General features: G+C 42.7%; 1 protein-coding gene across 1 annotated transcript in view; it reads left to right on the top strand.

Annotated features, from left to right (window-relative positions):
- Positions 1-2,368: 2,368 nt before the first annotated feature.
- The window catches only part of LOC306734199 (syntaxin-binding protein 5-like), a gene marked incomplete at its 5' end in the record, with an annotated part of 78,274 nt that continues 57,552 nt past the window's right edge, over positions 2,369-23,090 (top strand). Inside the window, 2 exon segments of the mRNA XM_079215536.1 lie at positions 2,369-2,506; positions 4,699-4,796. Coding sequence (XP_079071662.1) covers positions 2,369-2,506; positions 4,699-4,796 — 236 coding nt within the window.

Genomic DNA, 23,090 nt, shown 5'->3' with positions numbered 1-23,090 from the left:
TGAATTAATAATTTGCTCCCTAGTCCTCTTCATATATTTTTGTGCCCTTTTATTCAACGTCTTCATTACCTTGATGCTTCCTTTATTTCAGCTGTGTCACAACAAAGGACTGCTTACGTGAACACACATACAATCTCATTTATTCAGCACTGATTATTACAATGTTGTGGACATAGACATGCCCTTTTTTGGACTTTCTCCAGATTGGGACAGAGTTGGCATCAGGTGTTGTTAGCAAGAGTGCAAACACACCTATTACTTCCACCGCTCCACCCCTGTCCCCGCTGCCGGCATCAACCTGTCGAAGACAAGCATGTTTGCAAACAGCCAAAACAGGTGGCAACGTCAGTGTCAGTCAAGCATGAGCAGCCTCAGCTGAGCTTGTCTGGGATGGTACTTTCATCTGTGACCTTACAAACAACATACACAGCTGCACTGACGTTCTGAACTCAACTCACACATGGGCGCAATCTACGGATTGGGACAATTAATATAGCAGCAAACAATTATTTGCTTTTTAAAGAGTAATATCTACTTGAGCAGAGAATGAAGTCGCTCTTCCTCCGTGTGTGTTGTTATCTGGCTTCTCTTTGCTTTGTTGACATAGCCGGGCCTGCCGCATGCGCCTTTTAGTCCATGTTATTGCATGTGCGCATGCCCCACTGGTTTGCTCGTGGCCCAACTCTGCACTGCTTTCATTCGGAGGTTGAGGAAGCAAGTCTCCCTCCTTCCGGTTCTCTCTCGGACCACTGTTAGCACCGTCAGTGCTGTTAGCACTGCTAGCTAACGGCTGCCGGCTCAGCCGACAGCCGTTGGCCGTTATGTTGAGAACCGTTGTGAGGCAATATGCTCCCAATTTCTTATTATAGCACCTTTTCCAAGTAATCATTTCTAATTCAGAGAGGGCTCCATATTGTATACACCTTGGGCAAGTGGTCAGTCTATCACAGGGCTGACACATATAGATAGACAACTATTCACTCACAATTATAACTATGACAATTCAGTGTCACCATGACAGCACACCTTTCACTCCTGACCATTTCTGCACATCCACCTGTTTTGAATGCAGGATGAACAACATTTACAGAACATTGTCTTGAGCAAGGAGGGATTTCAAATGAAGACAACATGGCCTTTACCTTTGAAGCCTTTAAGGTCCTGTCAGGGGGAACATGCAATGTCCCCTGCTGGCAGACACTTGGACCTTTCCCTAACCGATTCCTCCTCAGCAGCTCTTCACTATGAAGACACCGTGGGTCTCCACCATTAGCAGGAAACAGCCATCACCATGGATACTGATGGATGCATTGCTTGCTCAGCTGTTGGGTTTTATTATGCACGGCTTCCCTGCAAATGCATACATCCCTAAACAATGAAACCAAATCAGTATGGCCAACATGATATGTTTTTTTTAAATTGATGTCTGAATGTAAAGTGAATTTAGGGACAACGTGGTGCTGTAATTTCCCTATTTTAATGTCATCACATTTTCTTATGTTTACTAAACCCACCATGAAAAATATAGCGAAAGGAAAATGCAGCACATTAATGCAACGTTTCTCCAATCCCCCAGTCCAGCAAAGCAAGGTTGTATAGTCCACTTCCACTATGGTTTGGGACATGGCCTTTATTATTGTGAACCTTCCACGCGAGCACACACACGGAGGCGGAGTGGATAGGGCGAGGGTGTCGTGGAAAGAATGGGACTGAGCGCCCGTCTGTCTCCACAGACACTCACAACGCTGCAGCATCCCAACATCACCAGGTGCAGTAGAGCAAAACCTACTATGTGTGCGTGCGAGTAAGAGAAAGGGGAGGGGAGAGAGGGGGGTGTTGTCGCTGGGGGCAAATGAGAGAGAGAGAGAGAGAGAGAGAGAGAGAGAGAGAGAGAGAGAGAGAGAGAGAGAGAGGTGGCGGGATTTGCGTTGATGCCTCTGCTCTGCCAGACATGCGCAAGAGCGTCCGCAGCAGCACCAACAGCACCGCTGCGCTGCGTTTCCGCCTTGGCTGAGCGGCGCACAGAGCCGATAGGGGAGGGGAGGGAAGCCGAGAAGAAGAGCGGAGCCACCGAGACGCAGTGGGGCACAGCACGGACTCAGAGCAAATTACACCGACGCACCAACATCCAAGCAGCTCTTCTCCAAATTTACACGTCAAAAAAGCGATCTGTGCGGTGTGCGCCAGAGCCTTCCAGCAGCATGGAGACTGCGCTAAATAACAATCACTCAAATGTGAGATTTACACAGGAAAGCAGAAGAGAGAGCGCTTGAGTGTGCCTGTGCGTGCGTGTGTGTGTCAGAGAGAAAGTGGCTATCCCCTTTTATCTTTTGCGGGTGATCTCAATTCTGTGCTCTGCAGTCTGAAGATGAAGAAGTTCAACATCAGGAAGGTGCTGGACGGCTTAAAAGAGGTATCCTCCTCCACCCCGTCGGTCCAAGTGGGGCCACAGGAGAACCATCTGATCCAGGAGACCCTCCAGTCCGAGCATTTCCAGCTCTGCAAGGTGGGCGAGCCTGATGATTTTATAACACAGCTCTGGTTTTTATCACGGTTAGCCCCTTCCGCATGCATGCTCTTTACATTATAATGCACAGTTTGTACTGCGCGCATCACATCGTATTATACAGCAGGTGCAAGTGAGCTCCATAATACAATAAATACATTCGCGAATAATTTTGCTCTTTAGTCTAAAACTACAACGAGCACCTGCTGGTTGGATGTTTATTTAACATTCGGCAAGAATCCTGTTTAGAAAGAGGATCATTAGAGCGCCCTGTGCCATGGTAGGTAGCCTGCAACGTACCTGACTACAATGCGCATACTGTATGGCGAATGCGCGCTGGCGACAGGACAATACACATTAGTAAGTTCTTGTCTGGTTGCAACTATTTGTGCAATAATTTTGCTCGGACATTTTTTTCAAAACCACTAGATATGTTTGTTCTGGCAAAATAGGACTTCTTGCTCTGTGGAAATGTCATCCTTTTGCTGTATGTGTTGCTTGGCATGAACTGTCATATCGAGGGGTTGGGCCAAACTGATCCCTTCTTGCATAATCTGCTGGGTTTGGATTAGCAAAACGGAGGTTTCTGGTTATGTGCGTGTGTGAGCGTGTGCCATCCCCTTTCGTGTTGTCTTTTCCTCACAGAGTCTCTCCATCCCCTTCTCTCTCCCCCACCTCTCTCTCCTCTCACACTCCTCTCTTTCTAGCTCTCCCTCCCTCAGACACACACACGCACGCGCGCGCGCACAGGCACACACTACTTTACCACCAGATCATTGATCCATTGGGGACTGATGGCGCCTGAAGTGAGCGGGGCCTGTTTGAAGAAAAAAAAAAATCCAATGGCAGTTTACTACTACGCATGCTACATTTTAGCCCACTATAATGTTTTCTAAAGGTTTTCCCCTTCATGGTCCAATGGTTGGTGTGGCCTTTTTATAGACATCATTGTGTGCCTGCTATTGATTTCCCCACATGTTTAACTTGCACAATTGTAACTGGCTTGCTTGTGTATTCTTTTAAAGGTGTCAACGGTACAGTTACTAAAGGTTTGAATGGCTTTCTGACAAGTAGGCTTGTGCAGGTTTTTTATGATGCTGAATACAACCCTTTGGTTTGGTAGCTATCACAGCCCATTGCCATTGATAGGCTTCAGCCTATTTTACGTGGCGTAGCCTCTGTGTGCCTCTGGAGCTCAGCATAATGGAAGAGTCATGTGATTGTTGACCTTGACTGTTTTAGACACGCCAACGAAACACCGTCACACTGTGCCGACGTCCCAGGCTTGGGCAGGTGAACGTTTATAAACTGTAATCATTTTAGCAGTTGTCAGGGGAATTATGAAAGAGTGCCTGAAGTGATAACTAGAAAACTAGAATACATAATCCAGTCAAGCCAACACCTGAGGGCTTAGGGGATATTGTTTTTTGGAAAGACTAGCTCGGAGGTTGCAGGTTTGACTGACATTGATCGACAGCCAAGCATCTGATGGAAGTCTCTTTAAACAAGACTCCATCCTCCCTCATGCACTTCACTGTCTGTCTGGACCAAAACTCTCTGTAAGGTTTCTTTGTGGAGAAGGCAGGTGTCTCTGCTGCACTGAGTGCTTCTTATGTAACGTGCTTTAGCCTTCTGCCGCTAAGCAAACAAATCCAACAAGCCCACCCCCAGCTGACTGACGCCATGAAGCTACAGTCACACAAACAAATATACAGAAAACATAAACACCTTCCAGGACAATGCCCTCAAATGGAAGGCCCTGCATGAAATCATAACCAAACGCTGCTTATTGGTGCGCTTTTCTTGTTTTTGATTTCCAGACTTCAGTGTAATCACGACTACATGTGGGAGGCAGTGAGAGAAGGAAAACCAGATAAAGAGTGAAATGGGAGAGAAGAAGTCTCAAAATAGACCCATGATTATAAAAGGATCCTAAATAACAAAGCCAAATATCATCTATCACAAAGAACAGAGTAACGGTGCATAGAAAGTGCGTTTGTTCCTCTCCTTCGTCCTCTCTTGTCTGTGCAATTTCAGGCTTTACATTTCCGCTTCATAACACTTTCCACATCCATCTGGGTCTTTGTTTACCAAAATCAGGTGTGTGATATCCTTTCACAAAACAACACCCCTGCTGTGAAATGCAAATCGATAACATTTTCTCTTTTTTCATCTCTGTGCACATCTTTTAGACTGTCCGTCATGGCTTCCCCTACCAGCCGTCGTCCATGGCTTTCGACCCTGTGCAGAAGATACTGGCCATCGGCACCCAGAGTGGAGCTCTCAGATTGTATCCTTTTTCTTGTCATTGCTAATGTTATAGGTTACCATGGCCTGTGGCAGCTCCTGCATCTCTGGGAGGCAGCAGCAGGTAAGTGAACAGATGTCTGAGCTGCAGTAGTCAGATGCTGCATACATCGCTGGGGTTTCAGGGTATTTTTAGAGCTTGCCGAAGACTTTTTGGTAACAAGCAATGAAGAACTGATGCTGAAAAAAAAGACATGTCACTAAAAGGTCCATATTCAGCCGCATATTGTATGTGCTGCAATTGAGCTGGAGAAGTATGCGGTTGAGGTAGCTTGCGTCGTCTTTCTTGCAATGTTGGGACATTTACACAAATAGGGACAACAGCTTGTGATGGAATGGCACTGCAGGGAGTCGTACAGCTACAGAGAACGCCGGCAAGCTTGTCTGTCAGGCTGCTTTTACAGGTTCTCCATGTGTTCTCATGCCTGTCCCACAACCTTTGCCAGCTCATTACGGTGTGATGAAAAGCTGTCCACCTGGCTGTCCCCTCGTTCCCACCTGCTGGCAGCTATGGTCGTGACTCATACTTGTTCACCTGCACCGAAGAGGTGAGGGTGAAAACGGAGAAACTCAGAGGTGGAGGAGAGTGAGCATAGAGTCTACAGAACCATGTTTACCAGACTTCTTAAAAGACGATGGTGTTCAGTCTGTGTACCTGCAGAGTGTTTTCTGCTCTTAAAAGCAGAGAGAGGGAGACTGAGGAGATAATAATGCACCACTTTTTCCTGGAACGCACTGAATGTTCCTGAAGATTTACAGATTCAACAGCTGCTCTGCTTTGGATGAAGGAATTCATGGTTTCTGTCAGTGGTACACATGTATTAGTAGATAGGAGATGAAATCCCTCCTCTTTTAGAAGTACAATGTCAGGGCTGATGCAGGAACTGGTGAATAAGCTTAATGGGGCTTATGTCTCGCTGGCTGGTACATTACTCCTGTGAGCTCCAGGCTTGGTAAACTCAGAATGAGAAAGAAAAAAAATCTGCTGTACTTGTGGTGTAAAAAGATGCCTATAACCAATCATCTTAGAGATCAGAACTGCCTCCGACTATCCCTAGTCTTGGCTGAAATGATCTTGTCAGATGGTTCCTTCTGGCTGAAACTGGTCACTTTGAAATTGAATAAACAGAAGAATCTCTTGTGTTTGAGTGATGTTGATCAGATAGTCTTATCGGAAGTCAGGGGAAGGTGAATTGGGAGTCATCCATCTATTCTTTGGTTCTCTTCCCCTGTCATTTGCTGTTTAGTCAGCCCCGTCTTTTTATCTGATGACAACGATACCAGCATGGCACAAATGAAAGGGGCATAATGGATATCACGGTTCATATTATTTTGCGCTGCAGTTCTGCATCTTGTGTGTTTTTCTATCATGTATTTTGGTTAAAGTTTGATCAAGTTGCATATTTTCGTGAGAGACATCCTCGGACTCCTGCGCTGATACACATCTATGTCCTGCAGGTCATTATTTTTGCACTTAGAGGCAACTCGTGGCTATCTGTGTGCCTGCGTGTTTGTGTGTATGCGTGTTTGTGTGTATGTGTGTTTGTTTGCCTGGCTGGCCTGCCAGGACATTTGGCTGCACCCTTCTCCCATGGAGGATTACAGGAAGTGGCAGATCAAGGGCCTCAGCCTGGCAGCGTGGCAGAGGACTGAGAATTACAGCAGGAACAGGAGGTGTGTGTGGATTTGTACATGAGTGCGAGTGAATTTGTGTGTGTGTGTGTGTGTGTGTGTGTGTGTGTGTGTGTGTGTGTGTGTGTGTGTGTGTGTGTGTGTGTGTGTGTGTGTGTGTGTGTGTGTGTGTGTGTGTGTGTGTGTGTGTGCGCGCGCATGATTCCTCAGAGGTCACGGCTGATCCCTCTAGGCACAAAGCCAATCACTTCTGTGATCCCCCCAAAACTGTCCCGTGTTTGATGCTCGCCACTGACTCGGCTGCTGCGTCCACTGTCCAGCTGGGAAGATGACAATGTCCCTTTGGTGTTGTCTGGAGGAGGGAAAGATGTGAATAGAGAAAGAGGTTGGCAGGAGAGGTCAGGCCGATAGAGCGCAGAGAGGGAATAGATCGGAAAAGAGTGAGAGAGGCAGGCTATCCCTGCTTCAAGATCTAATGGCCAAGAATAGAATCCTTATTGATCTGTATGTGGTAATGCACTGAGACAGATATGCCCAAGTGCACACACCGCCGTTAATTGTTTTCTGTAAAAAATTCTCAGGAGCGAAAAGAAGTTGTGTCATTTGGTAAACAGATTTTGTTTTGCAAACATGGCACGCATATTAGCTATCTATCATGATAGCAGTGTAATTTTGGAAAAAAAGCAGAAATGCTTTGTTTGGAAATGCAGAATTATAAAAGTCTTCTGGGCTTAAATTGTTTAGTCAAAGGGTTTGTCATTAGAGGCAGAGAACCTTCATTGTTTTTTTTTTATATATATATGCTTTATTTCTTCTGAACTAAATTTGTTGCACTGATGCCACTTGTCATTTTATCTAATATTGCTTAAACCCAACACAAGACCCTTTGGCCAGTATTTAAATTGTAAATTGTATTTGCACCAGCAGCAGGTTTTTTACGTTGGTATCATAGAGCCAGCGAAAACAGACAAAAAAGGTGGTGCTAATTCAGCATAATGAGCTGCAGCTCATGCTGAATTTTATGAACATTATGCTAAATTTATCGACTTATCAACCATATAATGTGATGCTATTCGGAAATTCCATCAGAGCTAAAGTTGATGTTAATTGAGATCCATCAGCCTCCAGACAGAAAGATTACATTAACCAAAACATACAGCCTAATCTAAAGGGACACATTTGCCACAATATAATAGTTAAAATTAAGAAAAGTCTCTGCTACACCTTTTAATAATTAGAATACAAAAGTGGAATTGTAATCACCATCAGTAACCTGTAAGGCTAAATTACTTTTTTTCAAGTGCTGCTTTTAGTCAGATTCTTTGGAGAAAACGTTTTACAGAATGAAATCAACTAATTGATGAGACGACACAATTGTAGGAGTGTTTCTGTAGTCGACTGATAATTTCTTTGGTTGAGGACAGCTCACAAACAATACCCAGAACTTGTATACTGCTTTTAATAACCAGGTTTCCAGGATTTGGAAATAATCCATTTAGGATGTAAACAGGAGTTTCTGTTTCTTATTTTTTTAATAGAAAAAAGTCACCACCCTTGATAATTGAAATGTATACTCTGCTGATTCAGTCCATTTGTTAAAGCAAGAATATTGTGGCTGGAAATGACTATTTTTTCCAGAGCACTCTCTGACAGAAAACATGGTGATTTTGGCTTCTCTCCGCCATCAAACTACAGTCAATTGTATTTTGTGTGTGTGTGTCTATTTGCTGGGTGGTCTGCAGCTTTGTGTGTATCAGTGTGGCGGCTCATCTCTGTAGAGAGATGACTCTTTACTGGTGGTGGCCAGGAGAGATGGCAGCACTATAACTCAGAGACTCCCTGTGAGCCAGCAATTGATCAAATTGTCACTCCATGCTCTGCCAGATTATCTCATCGGCAGGCTCAGGACATCATAGGACTCACACATACAATTGGGGCCACAAACACTGTACACACACAATCACAAAGAGTTAGTATTTCAGAATTCAGAGGTGGCATTGGTAACACACACGTGTGCCTTCACACACAGGCGCACACACAAGTGTACAGCGGTCGATGACAAATGTTCATGGATGTGCGAACGCAGATACTGTATATGGACTGAGATCCACGGGGGCATGCGGGTGGACGGTGGTGCACACAGGCTTTGTAGTAACTGCTATGACTGGCAGTGGCCCTGTGCAGCTTTTGGTCATAGCATAGATTGACTATGACATACATCTATCATTCATCTTCCTTCTGATTCTCTCAGTAACGGTGCTACCCTTCAAGCTTTGTCTACAGTCACAGGAGAACCTCCCTGAGGAATCTGGATCTGTATAGATATAAACAGGAAAGTGTGCATTGTCAGTGCACAATCACTAAAGAGGTTTACAGTGTGTGTGCATGCATATATCTCATTGTGAACAAACTTTGATGGGACTTTCAGTGTATGTTAGGAATCCCCGAAGGATTTGAATGTGATCTCAACAATTGTTTCACAGGATCGTTCACAGATGTCTCATATGTCTATGATTATGGTAATACATTTTGATTGTAATTAGTGTTTACTACGACTCTCTAGCTTCTTCTTCTTGCATGTGTTCAGCATCGTCAGAGACAGAGGGTTTGCGTTTCCAGTCTATTGCTTCTTTTAGAGATTCTTTTCAGGTCACAGACAATTTGTATATTCATTTAGTTTTCTATCTGTTTTGTTGCATTTGATTATCTTCCTCATTTTTGCTCTCTCCTTATTGGGGTTGATAGTTGTGAGCTAACTCTTCTCGATGGCTCCGGGCCTGGGGTTGTTTGTTTGTGACTGTGTTCAGTTATGCAATGCGCCGGATGAGGCTGACTGAGACAGCAACAGTCTCATCATAGGAGTTAAGCCGCTGCCGCTGTGTTATTTACTGCGTGTCGTTGTGATCAATACATGTCTTTCTTTACCTATACACACCTGTGGTGATAAACAGGAAAACTCACTGGCTGCTGGTGAAGAGCTGCTGGTTAAAGAGTCGACTTCTGTTATTAGAGTCTGTGGTGAGTCCACCAGAGAGCTGCCGAAATGTTGCTCTCATGTCAATTCAGTGCACATCAACTTTACACTATCACTGGAACGCAGTATGTGTGCATGCGTACCTGTTCACTGAGGTGAAGTACTCCTAATCAAAGACCCCTTGTGTACCCGGTTTCATCTTTCATGCTCTCCAAAAAGCACTCAGCTTCCTCTGCTCTATCGGTTCTTAGAAATGGAAAACAAATTTTGCTGCATCAGTACCACAACAATGTAGTTGCTGCCTCTCTCTGTCCAATATCCTGACAGTGTGTCCTGCTTAAGTCCTTTAGCCTTGACAAGCCCCAAATGGGATCCGGGTTTAGGATGATTAAAGTCTTGTTGCCATGTTGCTTCTCTTCAATAATTTAGTGTACATTTAACTCCAGCTTTTACTCTTCTCACTCCCTGTCCTTTATCTCTGCCAGCTGCTGTCTTGCCAGAAATTACAGTCCTGCGTGTGCATGTCAAAGTGAGACATGTGAGTGTGAAGGTTAGTTATATTATGCCAGTTCACAAATGAAGAAAAAAATAAAACCACACACACACACAGCCTTTCTTCCTCCAGTGAGTCATCACAAGTCAGGAAGCCATGTGATATTTCTCACTAGAGAGCAGTTTTATTGGATGACAAGAAATCTTGATGACCTCGAGAAAGGTTAACAGCGAGGGCTGTTGGGCATGAATGCTAAAGTTGTTTTCTCTGGAACAGAGGGTGTGTTGTGTGACTTTAGCCCTGTCATCAAGGTTTTTTGTAAATTAGGATTATCATCGAACCAAAGGTGCATTTGAAACTCATCACATTTTGATATAAAAGAAAAGAATGAATGCTCAAATGGCCACTTTTTTCATTCCTAGCAGTCTGCATACCAAAATAATAGAAAGCAAGCTGTGGAGTAGGGCGTGTGTGTGTGTGTGTGTGTGTGGACATGCGTGTGCGCCTGAGAGGTCACCAACCTGCGAGCTAATTATTCCCAACAGACGGAAGGCAACGCTTGAGCGGCTCATCGTAAATACACAGTGTCATGTGGGCTGGAGAGAATAAATGGGTTCAGATTTGTACACATACAAATGTGTTCAGAGGACGTACCCACTGCTCTGGCGGATGGTTGGTTGGCTTGTTGACATGTGAAGCGACACTGTTTTGGCCACGCAAGTGATATAGTGTTGGCTGCTTTGGGAATGCTTGTCATTATGTTTTGAAGCGCTAATTCGACAGCATTAATTTAATGTAAACACAAAATATCAAACTTGACATGAAAGTGGAAGGATGGATGCCGCCGTTCTGTTGGCATCGTGATACGCGTGTCATTCTTTCAGATAGACGTTGTTGAGAACCGTTAGATTTTGAAAAGCAGTATTTAGCTGCATTTAACTTTGCAATTTGTATTTAAATGTTGTAGTTTTGGCCATCATTCCTATTTGTAATAATATTATTTGTATTTTGTCATTATTTAATGCAATCTGAGAACGGAGTGACTGCTATAAAGAGGTCTGATGGGTCGAGGAACAACAGCCTTCTTTTTTTGAAGAGGAAACTAAAACAAAATATCAAATTATTACCCAGGTTTGTCTGTTGTAAATAGCCATTCGAATTTACGGACATTTTTAGGCAACACAGGACCTGTGGTATTGGTTGTCAGGGTCAGTTCAAGTTTTCAGAACAGTGTGGCCATTTTCCTTCTTTATTTTTCTTGGGTCTTGATGATGATTTTACAATAACTTAGGATATGAAACCGATGAAACCTTTTTAGTGTTTTTCATGTTCATCTGTTGTGATTCATGACGGGATTTACTTCACACAAATACGTTTTCAACACTGCTATAGTCACTTGTGTGGATCATGTACCTACTGTATTTTTTTGCACTCATATTAGTCCTGGTCAATATACTTGTCTACTGCAACCGCGCTCTCGTGACCAAAGGGTTTGACCACTGCCCCGGCTCTACCACAGAGGTCCCTCATCATCAAGAGTCAAGCTTTCCAAAGTAAATGAGCCTGTGCACTCTATTGGATTTGTTGGCCGTCACTGAGCACAGTGTCTGATTCATGAGTTATGGTCCGTGTACATCAGCACATGATAACGCAATACCTCCTCCTATTGATTTCAAATTGTGGTTCATTTGAAATTCTCAGACTTTTATTACCATGACACGTTGGGGGAAATCTCCAGGGATTAAAACGCCTGTACTTCTAAAATCAAATTGACAGTAATTTCCTTAAAACTGTCAGAACTAAGACGAATGATGAATGTTGCCCTTAGTCTATAAATAATCAGGCAGTGTAGTACCGGTTGTTGTTGTGACTTGCCCTGAGCAGCTTATGGCGTGTACTGATAGCTCTTGCCTGTCCAGTGATGTAAATATCACTTCACATCAATCTAGCGTCTCAGTGAATTGTCGCTGTCATGCATCAAATCAGACATGACAGCGACAGAGAACTAGCCGCATGAGGTTTTTGGGGTTGAACGAGAATGCGATGTCTTTGAATTACCTTCAGTGTCTGGTCTGTATGCACGTGTTTGTCCACAGGACCGAAGCTTTCTTTGGTTGCTGCTTCGTAGCGGAATAATACAAATACAAAGTGAGGCGTAGTTTTATGTCGGTAAACATGTTAACTGCACAACTGTGTCTGTGTATTCTTAAGGTAACTCAAAGGACTCAAACGAACTCAAAGGCTTCTCGTTGACTGAAGGAATCACTGCATTGAAATAGTCTTCTCAGGTGTTCTTTTAATAAATATAACATTAGATGTGATGGCTGACACTTTGTGGTTTGCTCGAGGTGTGGCAGTTAGGGCTGGGAGGGCTGACTCCTTTTAGGGGTGCTCTTTTTTCATGCTGTATGACTTTTTTCCAAGAAGCTTGTGAGCACATCTCTGGTAAACACAATAACTAAAGTGGTGCTTTTGTGTGATTCTTTGTGGTGAAATAGTTGGTCGACTAAGAATTTCTTTGGTCGAGGAAAGCCTGAGTGGATGTTGGGTTTCTCTGTGCTCTCAGTATGGCACAGTCCCTGTGGTGCTTATAACGGGTCTGGCTTACAGAATGCAGTGAAGCACAAAGGTTTTGTCATCTCGCTTTCCTCCCTGCCCTTCATGTGACCTCTGGGTCTCTGCAGGGCTACGCTGCTGAAATAACTGGGAAGTACCCCCCCTCTTGTATTCTTTCTTTCCATCTCCTGTTGTACCACATGCTGCTTTTTAAAAAACTCCTTTTTTCAATTCACATTCCCAGTGATATACTGTAATTGTTTAGTTGTTTTAGGATTGTAGGATTTTTCTAATGGGATTTGCGTATTCTCTGTGCTCCTGGTCCACCTGCTGATTCTCTGCAGCTCATTACTTGTGTCTAGCTGGTGTAGGTAATCTTCCACTCTGTCTCGAGGGGCTCCGCTCCATCCCCATTTAGATTTTTCCCATGTTTTTTTTTTTTATCATTTTGTTTTTGTAACCCACTCTCCTCTCAAGTGCCTTATCCAAACATACAGAGGCTTGGTTAGCTAAAGGTTATGTGTGTTTTAATGTTCGTTCAGAAAGTAATGTTTGTATTGCTTGTTTTTTATCAAAACATCAAGGTATTACATTTACCCTGACATAAAACAGATAACTAGATTGACTTTGCTTGACTGTGTTACTACATTTTATGTCAGCCAGTCAGTTAATATAGTGTACTAGTCCAATATAACATTGTAACACTGCAACAACCATTTTCTGAGCTGCTGTATGTTAATGGTAAAACAGGTGTGTTAAGAGATGGTTCTGGTTTGAATCCGAACAGGCAAAAAAAAACGTGAGCACCTAATAGCCATGGGCTGTGTAAATGGTTGGTTATGACCTTACTAAAAAATCCAGACGCTCTGTCTCTGTCTGCTAGCTCCTCTTCACACACACACACACACACACACACACAGGCATACGCACTCACGAAGCTCTAGACACACACACACACACACACACACACACACACACACACACACACACACACACATACACACACACACATGGAAGAGGAAAGACAGAGGTTCCCAAGGTACCGGACCTTGAGGAATTGCCTGTCACCGTGTTTGTGTGCTGAGATGTGTGTATACGTGTGTGTGCCAAGGCTCTTGCAGACAGAGACGGATCTGTATGTGATTTCAGCTGCATACATACAGTAGGTGTGTGTCCTCGCCTGTGGTTCTATATTGATGTGTAGTTAGCATCAGAAAGGCCTTAATATCCAGCAAAACATGCATCCAGGTGAAACATCTGTTATGGCAGACACTCACCTCCTTTCTATAGTTTCATTCCTTCAGCGTGTCCCAGACGTAGTATTACCTAATTTGAGTCCGACTGTCCTATTTCATGCTTTTTTACCTTCTTTGCTAAAGGCTAATTTCTACGTACTCAACTAAACCAACTCCAGCTGGAGAATATTAGTGTTTCTGTCAGTTGTAGCTAACAAGCCTACACTGCCAGTGTGACCATGTGGGTAATGTTGCTTGTAGGCATATTATGGAATACATACTATAACTAGATATTGAACTGTTTTAACTGCACTAAATCCCAGAAAGCAGAGGCAGAGACTGCCCTCCTTGCAACACAAGCTCCTTGTTGCACAATACAGAGTGGTTTTGATATTTACCTTCAGATAATATTTGGCACAGTCACGGTATGGTTTCCCTTCAGAAATATTTCTGACCTCTGAAACAAAATTTTGAGAGTAATCAAACTCAACAAATTGGGTGGGGGGTTTTGGGGGCTGGTGCTATTTTTTACATTGCTCACATTTTATTCATTTGGTTCAATTCTCAATTTACGCTTCATCTAAAAACAGTTAAAAACCAATATTTTGGATTTTTTCTTTGTGTATTTATAGCTGCTATGATCAATATTTTTATATTACCAATTGATTGCATGACTACTTGTATGTGAAAAGAGTTTCTTGAGTGATGAATTGACAAAGAATTATCATCCAACTCTGCAGTTCCCCTCAGCTCTGTGGAGCTTTACAGAATGATTTACTCGTTGTTAGACTTTCCAGCCCACATTATTGTTTTGGTGAATATAGTGGAGCGTTTAGCAGCTGAAGAGGCAGACATTTCCCTCAGGAGTCAACTTATAAAGTGATTATAATTCAAGTTGTTTTTTTACAGCTTGTTTCTGCTGCCCGCAAATGCTTATTCAAGGTTTGAACAATATTCATTTTAAATTGTCCAATTTCACCCAGCTGTAGAGGAAACAGTGATGCATCATTCAAGGTTGTTGAATGATTAGATCTATTTGATACATATTGGATGTACCTGTAAACAAACTGGTATATATCAGAAAGAGGGCAAATTTGATCACAAAGTCACTGCCATTTTATTTTGTCTCTTTTGACTGACAGCCGTGGTATCATAAACACGTTAAAAAAAACTTCCTTGGCTCAAGAGAGAGGCCTCTAAACATCCTAGAGCTCAGTGACTTGGCTGCTGCCAGCCTAAATAGATGACATTTTGTATTGGACTTTGCTCGAGTAAAGCCAATGTCCTTGACTAACTTTAGCTGGCTTAGGCTATGATTCTGTCCAGGACTTGGCAGCCAATTTTCTTGTCAATAAGAGCTTCGCAAATCTTGACGTTTGCCGTCCTCCAACCTGCTGGTAGCGGCGGTGGTATTTACCCTGTTGCTCCTCTGTGGGCTGCCCTTTCGTATGCCGTCATGCTGAGCGCCTGCAGGGAAGACACACATGTGTCGCATGACGTGATGGCTCAGACTTTAATGCCCTGCCACATGGCTGTCATGCGCACAGTCCCTCCCCCCTCTTCGCCTCTCAGCCTGTTGGTGTGTGTGATATAGGCCTACAGTATATTTAAGTGCATTTGAGTCGGTTTCTGTCCAGCATGTGCGTCTGTGTGTGAAACGTGACTGGCCGAGGGGCTGTTTGTGCTCTTCCGTTTGATTGAAGCAGAATGAGGATTAGGTTGTGATGTAAAATGTGGGGAAGGCAGGGGAGAGGCAAGAGGGTTGAGGCAGACCTCTCAGGACTTGAGGGGACGTGTGGAGAGGAGGGAGGATGGGGGAGAATGAGAAGGGAGTTACACTTGTGTTTGTCCAGAGACAAAGCTCTATGCTACATTGTGTCCGTTTGCTTTAGTATCATCCAGAGTGGGAGTGTCGGACTTGGCAAGAGTGATGCATGTTGCAATTGTTTACAACACCGGAGACTTCTCCATCAAATCTGCAAAAATACAAATACCTAAAGTGCTGCAGATGTGTCCTTGGTTCTTCATTCAGTGCAGCGCAATCGGTACTGCATCCCCGCATCGTCAGAGACAGAAGGAAAAGCAGCAGGAAGAGTGAACACCCAAGTTGCAACTAAGTTTAGAAAAGTGAAGAGGAGGAAGAGAAATTAGGAGATAGAGCGTACTGTAGGAGTGTCTGCATATGGAGTGGAGCCAAGATGGTCACAGCCATTCAGCTCTGTGATTCAGAGCCCTGGTGTTGTGTGGGTAGGATTTGCAGAAATTGGAAGGGCAACACTTGGCTCTTGACCCACTTGTAATCAGACCGCTGTCCAAGCAGAAGCCGCCACACGTTGGTTGTTTGCCCACTTTTTGATTAGGACAAAGTGGCAGACCCCTAGGAGGTGGGAGACGCCCACTATTTTTTACCCTGCACATGGATGCATAAAGAAAGGATGCTCTGTGTATGGTTTGGTGGAGACACGGTGGGGGGCACCGTGTCTCCACCAAACCATACACAGAGCATCCTTTCTTTATGCATTTTTGCTTCCGTGATCCATAACAAGGACAGTCTGTGAAGGAAAGGACAACCTTGCTGCTCGTGCGTCGCCACTTTCATTTCAGTGATGAAGCAGCTAATTTGTTTGATAAGCCAGAAACCCTTTCCATCTCCCAGACACCAGCGAGAGTGAATGATGAACAGGCAGTGTGAGAGGTCTCAGCTAACCGCACCACTAGGCCCCCATTAAGCCTCGATTGGGGTCTATTGGTGTGATTTCTCTTCCTGTCTGGTGCTTGGCAATAATTTTGCTTTCACATTAGATGCGGGTGTCGATGATAGCTGATAATACAGTGAGGGAGGACAACAGTGAGCCCGTTAACCCTCGCTGGCACTGCTGCACACCTGACAATATTAGCATCCAGAGAGCTAGCACATGCTGTTAACCCGCTCACTGATAGTTAAAGCACAGGCACTACATAGACCGGCTTTAATGTAATTGGCTATACTGAACATTTCATTAGAAGAGTTTATTGTCTAATACATAAATGACACTGTGGGAGAGATTTTCACTCACGGAAGGCAGTTCTTAGAGTAGCAATCAGCAGCAGCTGGTCCCGGTGCTCATTTTTAGAAACTGTTGCTGCATGGCCATGCATTTTTAATGTCTAAGGCCATTGTAGCAGGCTGTGTTCTGCGTGTGTGCACATGTGGTGTACAGCATGTGTGTCCTTTGCGAGTGTTCATGTGTTTGTACATAACAAGTTTGATCTGTAAGTATGAAGTAGCTTGAGCTCCAGTATGTAGAGAAGAGCCATGTAAGAAGCAGTTGTGTGTGGTTGTTTCTATGTGTGTGTGTGTGTGTGTGTGTGTGTGTGTGTGTGTAAGCATATAAATGCCTTTGTAATTACATGAGCGTCTGTTTCCATTTGTGTTTGTACATCGTTTTGTTGGCTAACACTGATTTGGACATTGATGTTATACGACAGCTTTGGTCCTTAGACACACCAACGGAATCATTTTGAGAGACCACTGGGTTCGGATTCCCAAAGGTCTCTCTATTGATGCTTCTTTGGCTCCTGTGCATCTCTGCAAAATTAATTGATGCTCTAAAACAATTTTCCAGAATAGAACAGGAAACAAAACACTTTTTGTTGTTAAAAATATCTGGAAACATGTTTTTGATATACCGCATACCAACAACAAAAGGTTGCAAGAACTTCAGAAACAAGCAGAAAATATGTATTGCAGTTTAAATGGATCCAGTCTAATATAATGTTCATAGTATGATCCTTTTAATCCTCATCTATCTTAGTTATTTGAATGTAAGGGGCAAATCGATTAAACTTGAAAGCAGTAATCTTGGATATGCATGCTCTCATTTTGGAATACAGTATGACTAGAGAACCGCAACCACTGTCATTTGTTATTTCCCCGACATACGATTGGTTGGCTCAGCACTGCGGCTTAAGGACATGCCATGCTTTACTGTAAGGGTTAATAATTTAAGCTCAAAAGCAGCATGTCTCATATAAAAACATTTTATATGATGCAACTCTGCAAAGATTGAAAGATGAGGACAAATTGATGCGCCAAATTGTACATGAATTACATGCATCAGTAAATGCTATACAACCTCTTCTGTATCTTAGTATGGATTAATAGTAGTTGCCTCATCTCAATGTGTATTTTATTTGCATGCCAAAATTAATTTAAACTAAGTAACTGTAATCTATCATTTAAAAAATAAATAATATATATACCTCTTGACTTAAAGGGAGACATGTTTTTTTTTTCCTGTTTTGTAGAGAGCTACTGCCTGCAAGTAAAAAACTACTTTTGTGGCTCGAGAGGGAGCTTTATGAGATCTGATAAATTGCCTCAATTGACGTTACTTGAGGTTTGACTGCAAGTTATAAAATGATAACAATCATGGGGTGTGGAGCTACAAATAAGTGAGTTTACCAGACTTCTGGAGCTTGCTCCCCATCTTTGTATAACGGACGTGCTCTGCCATACGGAGTGAAGTACCATTCTACCCGGAGCATCTCCACGTCATGGCCGACTGCGAGGTGTGCCTGTGGAGACAATATGTGCTGCGGCCTCATGAGCAACAGCAAGCACATTCACCAGATAGTACAGAGTGGACGTTGCCACCCACCATCCACTGGGTGTGTGGTTTGTCTACCAACTTCTTCTGCTTGAAGCTTTATTGGGATACCTCGCAACTCTGTTGATACAAGTCATCCGGTCTTAAGCACATCCAGGATTCATAGAGTTCTTAGTCACTCAAAATATTCTAAACTGGTGTTTAAACTCTCGTAAAAACACCAGAACGTAGACCATCTATCATCCGAGGTCACACATGAATTTTTTGATAACGGCTCGACCTGCGTGTGCGCGAGACGGAAGATATTCAGTGTTAAGCACCTGGCGGTCAGCCATAGTTACATCTGTGACTTTTAATTTATCTTTTTAAACTGACCACCATGAGCCTGACCATGTTAATGCAGAGCTAAATGAAGTACTCTATTAGTTGTTCTTGTGTTGACTCAGAGTTTTCGGATAGTGTTGCATTATGATGAATGGAATTATCTTTTGTTTTTGTAAATCTCATTTAATGTTCATAAATGGTTGAGCAAAATACATCCAGTATCATGCTATCTAATACAGCTCAGCTGGTAGTTGGAGAAGCTTTGAATCCCCACTGAAAAAGCTGCTTGTTATTTCAACAGCTTTAATATTAATTTATAATTCCATTTATTTTGAAAGTCAACCTTATGAATACATTTGACTTGACTAGTCCTTCCTGTTCACTCTTAGGGCAGAGAGGGAGAATTAAAATTGTTTGTGATAAAACTGTTAAGATTGATATACATGCTGATAATAAATCTGTATACACACAGAGACACACATCATATCTTGTCCTGGTTTTAAAGAACAGTACCAATGAGATGCCAACACATCATGTTTTTGCCAGTCAAGCGTACGCACATCTCACAAACTGGGGTGTAGTAACAACAAATGTTTGAATGTATGCGTGTATTTGTGAGCTGAATATCAGCCGTCACGGTCATGCTACCTAGCAGGCATCCTGGACGGGCGATGGAAAAAGAGGAGGCAGGAGGAATAAGATCAGACAGAGAGGCAATAGAGATAAAAATGACAGAGATTGTACAAGCAAGGCGACAGAGGGGATTAGTAGCAGAGCGAGGAAGACGCTCTTTCCGTTTCTTGCTCTCACTCCTTCACTCTTTTTTTCTTTTTTTTCCACACACTGTAGGCCCTTTGCCTGACACAGTCATGAAACAGAATACATCCTGTAATGTGTGTCCTCCAAACTGCACGACACATGTCTATAAACACATACACACACACACACACACACACACACACACACACACACACACACACACACACACACACACACACACACACACACACACACACACACACACATTCACAAGCAGGGACAATCCTCTTGACTTATGTAACTGCCTTTGTTGCACTATGCACTCACTCTAGACGCCTCCCTCTGAAGGCCTGTATATCGTCTGTGATGAGGTTATGTGTGTGTCTTTCTTTCCAATTCTCTCTCTTCTTTCTCAATCTGTCTATTATAATCCCTAGCGCTACAGAAATAAAATAACACCAAAACATGCACTGTGGTGTTTGTGCGCGTGTCATAGGCACACATTTTTATATTGCACAGATGGACTAGTGAGTCATCAAAGTGCCGTTGTTTAATTAGGTGCAGGGTTTGTCTGTGGGAATCTGTGTCCTTTTTATTAATCCTGTCATTCCGATGGCTTCCTTGCCTTCCTTTTTGTAGCTCTAAATTACTTAATCCAGTCTAATTCATCACCTGCATTAATTCACAGCTACTCAGCTGTCTAACGCCTGTTTGTTCCCCTGTCGTACTTCTTTGCATGTGTATGTAGCCATAAGTGGCCATATAAAATGACTTCCATCATTACAACATGCTAGTCTGATGGTTTAAAGACTTGTATGTGCTGTATTTATAAGACAGATGTGTTGTGTCTAATACTAATGCAACCAGGGGCGTCATGCAAGCCTCAATTCTGTGGGCAGAGTAGCAGGAATCAGGAGTGGTGCACCTTTATGCAATTTGACAAATATACTCTAGCTACACTAGTTTCTACTGCTTCCACTTTTCTTGTAAAATAACTAAATTTGTTCTGCTTTCATACATTTTTGTAGGGACATAGATTCATTAAAATACTATATACACAATGCATATTAATTTAGGGAACAAAGAAAATAAGTCTACTTGGTTTTTCTGACATATCAAAAATAAGGATATCAAAAATCTCAAGGGGCATGCTCCCCCAGCTTGAATGGGCATCTTCTGAATGCAACAAATACAAGGATATGTTTTTGGTCGCATTGTGTGAAAAGGTCGTTTTTATTCTTGAAAGGATTAATATGACTCTCATACACTTTTATCCATTTTAAGCTACTTGTAAGGGTCGGGAATGCATTTACTTCTTTTACTAAATATTTTGGTCAGCCAGTCGTGTTATGGTGGGATCCCTGTCTGTCATACCAGCCATCACCATCACTGAAAATGTCCTAGAACATGATCTCTAGAGAAGAGTGGGAACCCTGTCATGATATCGGGTGTCTGCACAGATGTTCACACATGTGCAGACTACGCACCAACTGCACAGTCTCAAATGTTGTGCTGCATGCAGAAGTCCATTATTTACAGAATGTTTGAACATGTCCACAAGGGGTTTGATGAAATATGCATCATGCCGACCCTTGTAGCTAACTAGAGGATGAAAGCATAATTTGAGCTTCATCAAATTATAACCCTTTAACATAGTGCTATGCAAATCATTTGCCCCATTACTTGCGTGGCTCTAAGAACACCACATCATTAATATGGTGTTTGTTCCATCAAACATTTTTTTGCATTTTGGTCTTCGATCTTTACATACATAATTTAATTTAATTTATTTCTTGCATTTTTCTCCCAGGGATTGAGCATCTTGCTCGATGTCCCTTCAGCATAGCAGATGGTCACCAACACAGGGGTTTCAACCTCTGTCCTGCAGTTGAAGGACGTCTTCCCTACTGATTATGCCATCCTGCTGTTCTCAGTGTTCATGTGTGTGTTAGATATCAGAGTAGAGGGAGAAAATGCAGATGCTTCACAAAGTGCAACACTGCAGTACCTCTGTGTGTATTTGTGTGTGGGTGCTAGTTCATTGGCAGTCTTGAGTCCAGTGCAGGGTATACTTGGCCTTCTGTCTGACATTAATCAAAGAGCAAAGGACAGCACTCTGATTAATATTTTATATGCCTCATGACATTTTTGACAAGACGCCCCTCTCCGACGTGCTATTGACGAAGTGACAACCACACAATGTACCACGAGTGTGTCTAATTAGTCCTAAAGCAGACACAACAGAATGCCTGCCAGCAGGGAGTGCTGTAAAGATAACTCAATCCATCAGTTTGAATAAATCTATAGATGCTGCTGTTGTAGTTCTCCACAATTTGACCTCCCTAACTTAACTTGTGGAACATACTTGGCCGAAATGAGAGTGATCCTGCCCTGACCAACTCAAGGAAAGCGGGGTCTGTCTTGACATCTTTCCTTCGTGCAGCATTTCTGTGCAAATTCTTAGTTTAACCGTCCATCTCTTACACACACAAGTTTCTGATGTATACGTATACAGCCAGTCGAGTCATACTGCACGGCTGGAAATATACTGACTCTTGCTGTGCTGGCAGCTTACAGGTACCTGTCCTTGAAAGTGGGGCCTGGCTCTGCATTGGTTGGCACAATGAAACGCATCAGAGGCCAACGGTGGCTAATCTCCCGTGGTCCTACCTTTTGAAAAGATTTGTTTGATATCAGTGCCAGACGGGTGCATGTGCGTGTGCGTTTGTGTCAGCATAGAGAAGGGAGGGGGGAACAAGAGAGCACACACACACACACACACACACACACACACACACACACACACACACACACACACAGTAGAATACACCTGATTGCTTTGAGATAGTGTTGGTAAAATGGGGAGAATAGCTCCAGGAACCCTATTTAATGACTGTTTGTGAAATGTTTTTAGCTCGGCAAATTATGTAACATTCAATTTAATGCTCCTGTTTCTCACTCTCTACTATTGTGTGGTACAATACAGTTCAGTGCAATACACCACAGTACAGTACAATACAGTATATTACAGTATAGTACCTGGCACAGTTCTAATTAAGATTAGATTAGTTTGATGAGAAAGCTCCAGATGCTTTTAATTGCCTTTTGGTGCTTGTTTTAAAACAAAGAGCCATTATCTTGCATTGTGAATGTGTTAAAGGTTAATTTGGCATTAAGTTACATTCTAATAAAACATTTTCCTCCCTACCACTTTGAGAGGGTAATACATAAAGCCATCTAAATGCATATGCTGGCTTCCGTTCGCCACATCCATTATTCATAGACAGGAGGAAACACAGACTTTTAGACCTACAGTTGCTTGTGTCTTCCTCCCATCTCTCTTTCCCTGTTTTTCTCCCTTTTTTCTCCCTTTTTTTTTTAGGTCTTGTCTTTGAAACTGTTATACTTGTTTCCTCAATTTTTTTCCTCTCCATATGGTGTTTTTTGTCTCACTCATTGATCTTAATTGGGTGGAGTTTGACGTTTATATTTATATATATATATATATATATATATATATATATATATATATATATATATATATATATATATATATATATATATATCATACAATCATATCATTTCATTTCATTTGGAGCTATCCTTTTAATTGCCTAGTCACTCTCCTAATTCACACTATCCAATAACGAGCATGTATCATTGTTAAACATTATGTGTACATGGTAAAATTGATCAGATGTCAGGGAGGGGTTTG

Source organism: Taurulus bubalis (genome assembly GCF_910589615.1).
Source record: "Taurulus bubalis genome assembly, chromosome: 3".
In the NCBI taxonomy this organism is placed as follows: Eukaryota; Metazoa; Chordata; class Actinopteri; order Perciformes; family Cottidae; genus Taurulus; species Taurulus bubalis.
This window is presented reverse-complemented; position numbering and strand designations above follow the sequence as displayed.